General features: G+C 46.2%; 2 protein-coding genes across 2 annotated transcripts in view; one reads left to right on the top strand and one right to left on the bottom strand.

The window, feature by feature from the left end:
• Nucleotides 1–185: 185 nt before the first annotated feature.
• C922_02857 (hypothetical protein) lies at nucleotides 186–2,664 on the top strand (the record flags this gene model as incomplete). The annotated part of the gene is made up of 2 exons (XM_008818456.1): nucleotides 186–2,098; nucleotides 2,241–2,664. 2 exons carry the CDS (start codon nucleotides 186–188, stop codon nucleotides 2,662–2,664), a joined length of 2,337 nt encoding a protein of 778 aa, XP_008816678.1.
• A 1,254-nt stretch (nucleotides 2,665–3,918) lies between these two features.
• The window catches only part of C922_02856 (hypothetical protein), a gene marked incomplete at both ends in the record, with an annotated part of 7,413 nt that continues 2,821 nt past the window's right edge, over nucleotides 3,919–8,510 (bottom strand). The window contains one exon of the mRNA XM_008818455.1: nucleotides 3,919–8,420. Within this exon, the coding sequence (XP_008816677.1) occupies nucleotides 3,919–8,420 (4,502 nt within the window). The remainder of the gene's footprint in view (nucleotides 8,421–8,510) is intronic.

Raw genomic sequence — 8,510 nt, 5'->3', positions numbered from 1 at the left:
GGGTTCCTTTTCGGAACTGATATGCGCCCCATCGGGCTCCCTTCCGTGTCCACTCTGTACCTAAGTAGCCTGTTTTATCTTCCCACTTGTTCACGCGACTAGAGGTGTCATCAGCCCTGAACCACCACGTGGGAGATTCCCCCCCGTTTGTTACCCCTGTCCGTTTCCCCCCTTCCATGCGCACCATGTCGACGCCCGACGAGTTGACTGTCCTCATTCAGAATCTCCAAAAATGCAACAACACGAGCGAATCGATAAACTTCGACCTGGCGAGGACCATCCAGGAGTTTCTCAACTGCCTGGACAGAAATGTGCTGGAGGAATTAGAAGGGGGAATACACGAAGGTGAAAGGGAGAAGGAGAGTGACAAAGAAGGGGAAAAGGACCGGGACAGAGACGTGACGAACAGCTTCACCTCAGCGGCCATTTTTGTGGAAAACTGCGTCAAAATCTTCGGCCTGAAAATCGAGCACTTGCACAATTTGGCTCATAACACGCTGTACAATATTTACAAAGACAACAAACATAGCAATGCAGGAAAGAAGCACATCGTTATGTCCGACGAGGAGGAGTATCTCTTCATTAATGAAGTAAAGAATTTAAAGAGTTGCCCCGGGGAGAACGAGTCATGCCTGGAGGACGACCTTCTCATCAAGACAATTCCACTACCCACTTTTCTGTTTTCTGAAAATGTGAAGAAGAAGGAAGGCTCTGTGGAAATGAGAGCAGACATGGCTACAGCCACTGTCACAGGCACAGACATGGATGTGGACAGTGGGCTGGGCACCGACTTGAGCGTTTCTCACCTCAACGCTGATGGTGGGGGCGGTGACGATCGAAAGGGGAACTCCAGCATGTCAAAGCAAAATGAAGGAGCTATTAGCGAGGCGATCGCGGCGACCGCGGCATCGACGAATGAAAAAAATGACCGTCTAACCGACGAAACGGAGGAGGTACTTGAACAAAACTCCATAAAACCGCTAAACTTCGACAAAATGTACCTAGAAAACGATGGAATTCTCCTCCTAGACATTAACGACTACAACGTTTTCATAAATGACCAATACGACTTTTCCATCTTAAACCAAAACAGTTCCATGCTCTTTGAAAAGTACGACTTTTCTTGCTCCAGACATTCAACATATTTGTCTCCCGCAAATCTGAGCAAATATATTGAGAGGGAAAAGATGGTGAACGACATTTACAAGGCTTACAATTTTAATGACCTCCTGAATGATGAATTATGCTCAGACGTCTTCCTATTTAAGAGTGATTTCTTCCATTATGACCTCGCCCTAGGCATCATCAAAAGCAAAAAATATCTATTGAATAGGTTTAAAGAACAGAAGAAGTACCTGTACGTCTTGGACGAGAATGCCCACATGGACAAGGACAGAATGGGAACACCGACGTTTGAAAAAAATGAAATAAAAAGGAAATTGCCACACTATTATATGCTTAACTGCCAGAATATCAAACATGCGGAGGATTTCTTCACCTACATGCAGCCCAGCCAAATTATAGATATTATCACCCGAAACGCGGAGAGGCAATATTTTTCATGCCCCCCAAGTGGGGAGACATCACAGAGGAGGCAATGTGACAGCACATCTGGTGCGAACTCGCCAAGCGGAGCTGTTGCTCCTCCCGTTGACCCTTCCTCTACCCTACGCGACACGCTTCCCCCCCGCTCCAACGACCAGAAGCTATTTGAACAAATAAAAATCCCAGACATTTATATACAAAAGCTGGGTCTCAACTTCGACTACTACCATTTGGAGCCGCTCATCTACAATTTAATAAAAGAATTGAAGAAAAAAAAAAACGTCGAAAAATACTTCTCCTTGGATTTGTTTGACGAGAAGAACAACTACGACTTGGACATTTTGCAGGACGAAGATTACGTCGATGATCAGAATGAAGAAAACACAATCGCCGAGGGGCATTGCAATTTAACCAGTGAAAACTTCCTAGATGTGCGATCCCTAAATGATGGCATGCTAGATGGCATGATTGATGACATTCCGCTGGACGTCTTTGAGAAAAAGGACTCGTCCGATGCGTTTTTCGCTTCCTTCGATGACGATATTCACGACAGGTGGGTGTTTCTTCACTATCACATTGTGCGCGGTGCGGCCACGTTTGGCGACCCCGTGCACACCCCTTCTATGAACATTCCCTCTATGGACATCCCTTCTATGCACTCCCCTTCTATGAAAACCACTTCCCTCCCATCGCAGAGTCAACAAATGGAACGTCTTCCTTGAAGAGAAACTGCAGCTCCTCAGGAGCCACCCCAAATATGATGTCGACGTGTACAAAAAAAACATCATCCATTATACCGTTAACAGCGGAGAAAAAATCCCCCTCTGCAATCTCATCCAACATAGGGAGCCCTACCAAGTGTGTAGAAACTTTCTCACCACCCTCATGTTAATCAACACAGATATGCTTCAAATAAGCCAGGTCAATCGGCACAGCCAATCCAACGACGTAAGTAACTACCAAATTAATGTGAAAAAGGAAAACGTGCAGGAGTACCTTGCCTCATCCAAGAAGTTTAAAAATACCAGTTTTGTCCTAAAGGATAAGAAGAGAAAGACCGCCTCCAAGGGCGGGACGCGCAATGCCAAGTCCGCCAAGAAGAAGCCGCACAAAAATTAGTAGCAACTGCGATGGAGTCTCTCCCTCCAGGGGAAGAACAAACCAACACTATAAGAGCACAACAGACGTCCACTATACGGGAACAGCAGACATGAACTATACGGGCACAACTGAGACACACCCAACATAACCGCAATTTTAGTGCGATCGGATCATGGGCTCCATAAAAGGTCAGTTTCGTTTACCGTTTGAAGAGCTACCATGGGGCGAATCCTCTTCGCTTCGCTCCCCCACGTACTCAAAACCTCCCCACAATTATTTCCCCATTTCGCTACCCATTTTGTGAAAAACAAATTTCCTCCAACTTGTCTTTCCACAATTAACCGCAAATACATTGTCTGTAAATTTTGAAAGCTACAATTGCTAATTTTCCTTTGGCCCATTTTACACATTTTTTTTCACCCCGGGAAGATTCACTCGCGGGGGGATCGATTGACCAGTTCGCCCCTGCCGCTTCCCTTGTACTTGGATCTTTTTTTGTTTTTTTTTTTTTTCCCAAAATTTAACAGTTATTAATTATCAAACAACGGAACAAAGAAAAAAAAATTAAAGAATTAAATTCATAACGACATTTACTCTACGGACGTGCGCATATGTACGTGCATATAATACATACATATATACAATAAAAATGCGCGTGACTGGGCGTGACTGCGAATGGCTGACGCAAAACGCGTCGTCTTCTACAAATTGTAAAGCAAAGATACCCGCTGAAAAATCGGCCTGGGGGTCGTTGTGCGTACACACGGGGGTGGGTGGCCTACAGCGAGGGGTGGCAGCTTGGCAATCCAAAGCACAAAAAAAAAAGAAAAAAAAAAAAGCAAAAAGTAAAAAACAAGAGAAAAGTACGCGAAAAAAAAGTGAAGATGGAAACGGTAACGCTAAAGCGAGAAACGAACAAAAGCCTAAATTGTGGAAACAAAAAAAGCGCGAGGTGGAACACACATCCGCGGCTAATTCAGGGCACGCGCAGGAACAAACCGACCCGCACAGGCGCACTTCTATTTGGCGTGTGCGGCGCGTGCGATGTGGTAACGCTGTGTTGTAAAAATAAGGCGGAGGGGCGCACCAAAAAAAGGGGTAAACTCTCCGAGGCGCAATCGGAAGAAGGGGGGGCTGCGTGGGGCGAAGCAGCGCAGGGCGTAGCAACGAAGGCCGTTCAGTCGCGTCGCGGCGCTACCGAGATACCGCTACGAAACTCCGTCGCACCATCGCTTGACAGCCTCACCCCCTGGAAGCCTCATCGCTTCACCGCTACGCCACTTTAAAAAAGGAGGACACGACGGTGTAGAAGAGCTTGAAAAAGTCGCGGTAGCTGATCTGCGAATACGCGTGGTTGCTGCTCAGAAAATGGTCGTAATTTAAGCACTTGTTGTGGAACTCGGACTTGAAGAGAAAATTGTTTTGCAGCGAGCAGGAATTCATGTCGGTAAAAATGTACTTTTGGAGCGAGTTGGCCGGTGGCGCAGGGGCAGAACCGCCACGTTCGCCACGTTCGTTACTTCCGTCGCTGCTCGCGCTGGTGCTCCCACCGCTTCTCCAGTTAATCCCACCAATGCCACCGAGGCCGCTAATAATGGCGCCTTCCCCGCGAATCGCACTAATAAGCTGCGCCTTCTTCCGCCCGAAGAAGAAACTGACGTCGAAGAAGACCTTCTTAAACAAAATTTTAAACATGCCCAGAACACCAATCACGTTGCAAGCGTTGTGATTGTCCGTAGCTAGCTTCAAATAAATGTGTAAAATATTTTTCAAGCTCTCCAATTTGTTGGATTCCAAAAACAATGCCTTGTAGTACAAAGGCTCATGGTCTTCTTCATCTGAGTTCCTAATCAAAAATTGCAGCTCCTTTCTTTTACTCTTTATCGTGTACTCATCCCCTTCTCGATACTTCTTAATCAGATCGATGGTGGATTTTTTATAACCATAGTAGGCTGAATATATGTCATAGTACTGCTTGCAGATGTCGCAATTTTTGGAGAAACTCTGAATTTCTTCAAACATGCTTGAAGAATAAGTGTTTTGGTAATAAAAGATTTCTTTCATGTCTTCACCTTCTAGGAGGGGAGAATACCTAGAGAACTCCGCTTCGTATAAATCTGTCATTTGATGCTTGTTGTACTTCCAAGGGGTGTACCCCGAGTAGCTGCTACTTCTCCCTAGAAGGTTGTTCCTTTCTTCTTGGCCGCTCCTTCCCTCTTGAGCGCTCCTTTTCAGACTCTGCCTTTTCTCTTCTTCCAACTTAATTTGATAATACGAAATGGGCTTATAATAACAGTGTAGGAACTCACTAGTTCGGAAGTGCTCCATAATGGTCCCCTTAATTTTCTCAGCTTTCTGTATCTTTTCTCGGGAAGTGACACCCTTTTCCATTTCACTCTTTACGATCTGGTGGTACCTTTCGAAGAGATCGATCTGTTTGTGAGCCTGGGTCAGCTGGTACACATCGTAGTTGTACGCGTTTCGCGGGGGGTTCCTGGTGGGGCTGTCTCGTTGGTCTTTGTTGGCCTGGCTGCTTCTCTCGTCTTTTTTGGCCCGATTGCTTCTCCCTCCGTTGTTGGCCGGGCTCCCTCTTTCGTCTTTTTTGGCCCGGCTTCCTCTCTCACCTTTGTTCGTCCCTCCCCTTCGGTGCAGCAACTCGTCTCTCAAATACAGACAAAACTTCATATTGAAAAGGGCGCTCTTCCTTTCGAACCTCTTCGATGTGATCATCGTGCAAGTTTTCAAAATGGAGTCCCCGATGAGTTTGGATTTCATCTTGAGGGAGTATTTTCCCCCTTTTTCTTTCTTGTACAGTCGGTGGATTATTCGGTCCAGTGGGTTAGCTACGCGTTTACCACCACTAGCCGCGCCAGTGGCCCTCTCCTCCCTGAGGGCCTTCTGCAGGTAGTCCGCCAAAAGACCCTCCACCAGGTTATACTTCTCGGTGAAGGTATGCATCGTCTTCCGCTTCAAATCCCACAGCATGGACGCATTCACATTGTTGGGGTGATCGCCCAGCTCGGAAAGAATAACGGATACCAGAAGGGACCCCGTGTAATCCCTAAAATCGTAGTTCCTTCTTAGCAGTTTAGTCAACACATATAAACGCTCATTAAAGAGTCCAATAAAGTGAAACGTCTTCAACGTTTTCTCACACTTCTCATTGAAGGTCTTCAAACTTGGATTCACCCCTTTGAGAATTAAGATGCTCTTATTGTACAGCGAAATTATATTTCCATTCTTGGCTGACATGCTATAGTACTTATAGGATTTTTTTAAATTCTCTATTTTGTTCTTCTCATCATAGTCTTTTATCTTAACCCCGATGTCCGTCCCCGAGTAGTAATGGCCCAACATCATCTGTGAAATGTTGTCTCCCTTATCTGCCGCTTTCTTTAAATACTGTCCAGCTAGCTCCAGGTTCTTTTTTGTCCCCAATCCGAACTTGTATATGTTATACTTGGCCAAAATGTGTTCTATACTCTCTTCATTATTTCGAATGGCCTTTTGGAAGTACTGCTCCGCGTTTTTGAGGGCTTTGTTTCGCTCCTCGCTCAGCTCCTTCATGTACTTCTCGATAATGTCGTCGCTTTGGCTGCTCCACGCATTAGTCGTATTCTCTGCGCTATCCTGACTCGGTTCGCCCCCCCCAAAAGGTATGCCTGCTTGGCTCGCCGCGTAGCCGCGAGATGCGATTGGCGTGGATGAAGCAGATGCAGCGGATGCAGCAGATGGAGCGGAAGACCCGCCCCCATACAGGGCGCTGGGAAAACTCGAAGCCACGTCGGAAGCTTCCATAAAATTAGGGGCGCCAAGCGGAGAATTCCCAACCGGAGAATCCCCCTCCGGGGCAGAGCCCCTTCCGTTCTGCTGTCCGGATGGCTGCCCCACCGAAGTGTGCATCCTCGCAGCTGTCCCCCCCGAAGCGAAGGCGAAGTAGCTCCCACCGCTCTCCTTCCTAGGCTCCTTCCGGGCGCCGTCCTTCTTGGCCCCTTCCCCAGCAGCGCCACTACTACGTTTCTCCTCCTTAATCATATTCAGCACGTCCTCCTTACTCATCGTTTTAATAATCTCCTCCTTGCGCAAATGCTTCTTGTACTCATCGAGGTAGGAATACCCAGTGGACAAAGCAGAAGTGCTATCTCCCTGGTCCGCCGCCTTCTTCCAAAACTCAAAGGCTTTCATTTCATCCCGTTCAATGCCTAAGCTTTCATTCCCTAGGTAGTAAATCTCCCCCAGGGCTGCAAGAGCGTACGAATTTCTACTATCGGCTAGCTTAAGAAAATACTCAAATAAACTCTTATTATGCTCCACCGTGTTATGAATCAAATGTCTATGCTTCTCACTGATGTTCTCTTCATACACCCCACTTTCAATCGCGGAGCTATTCTTCAACGAATCGACTACTGCCCCCAGGATGTTGCTTAGCAAATAATCACAGGAACTAAGAAACGGAGAAATGTTATTCTTGATTACGGAATTTTTGTAAATCTTCTTATCAAAGGTAAAGTCAAAATAGTCCCTCAAGTAAATGTTGCTATCCTTGTTCTTGTACTTAAGTCGGATCATATTATTGGTGAAGGCAAGCTTACTGTAAAAATCATCCTTCGTCGAACCCAGGGAGTAAGACACAATTTTTGACTTTATATTATCCACGGCGTTAGGAATGATCCTGTTTTCATTAGACAAAAAATCGGGATTCCTTATTTTCCGATTATTTCTATAGTATATATAGAAGAAGCTGTTCAGTGAGTTGTCATTAGAATCTAGTAGCTCTTCACTCATCTCAGTTGTTATCGATATGGAGGAATTATTCACAAATATTGGGAGGTTCAAATGGTAGAGTATGCCGCTTAGAAAATTACATAGACCATCTTTTCCCTTTCTTATGAGCTTAACTGAGTAATCAATATTTCGGGGGAACCCATACGGTAGCTGCAACTTCCCCCCGTTGTCATTTATTCCCATTAGGTAGAGGAAGGCCAGCACGCACGTTGCCTCGTTCTTTAGCTTCTCCGTGTACTTCTTCTTTAATAATTTCAGCTGATCGTGGATTTGGTCCTTCGTGGTAACCGCCGCTGGGGTGAATTCACTCAGGTTTACATTTCGGTAAAAGGAGTGCACGTCTCCTCGAGTTGGGGCCGTCCCATTGCTAACCCCTTCACCGCTAATCTCCTCACCACGCTCAATAAACAGCAAAAACGCATTCAACTCGTTTGAGTTCATCCCAATGGACAAGTCACCATCGACGACCACTCTCTCGAATACCCGTTTGGCAGATCGATTGACTCTTGTGTTCACTTCCCCACCGGGGGGAGAAGGATCCACCTCGCGCCACAGCCCCCCCGCTATCCTCCTGCTCTGCAGGAGATTGTCATAAAAGTTACTCCCCTCCTTGTATTTAATAATGGTCATCAAATTATCATAAATATTTTTAAAATTCACCTCCTTCTTACTGCTTATCTGGTTCAGGTACAAGTATATATCCTTCGACGGGTTGAACAGCAGAGGAGTGTGTCTGGACGTAACGACGTTCACAATGAACCCATCTTTCAGTTCGTACTTATCTTTATAATCCTCCATTTGCTGCCTACCCTTCTGCGCGGAGAGGTTTAAAATTTTGTTCAGGTTTTTCAAGATATACTGGTTGTATTTCTTAAGGTCCTCTGCCTTCGGGGCGTCCTTGTACGACTCGAGTAGGTCTCTCCACATTTCGCTGCCCATGGGGTCGTCCCGTTGGCCAATGGAGTGGTCACGCTTGCCAATGGGGTCATCTGTCTTGCCAATGGGGTCGTCACGCTTGCCAATGGGGTCATCATTCTTGCCAATGGGGTCATCATTCTTGCCAATGGGGTCATCATTCT

Source organism: Plasmodium inui (assembly GCF_000524495.1).
Source record: "Plasmodium inui San Antonio 1 unplaced genomic scaffold supercont1.10, whole genome shotgun sequence".
Classification (NCBI taxonomy): domain Eukaryota; phylum Apicomplexa; class Aconoidasida; order Haemosporida; family Plasmodiidae; genus Plasmodium; species Plasmodium inui.
The sequence above is the reverse complement of the archived record's forward strand: the minus strand, read 5'-3'. Positions and strand labels throughout refer to the sequence as shown.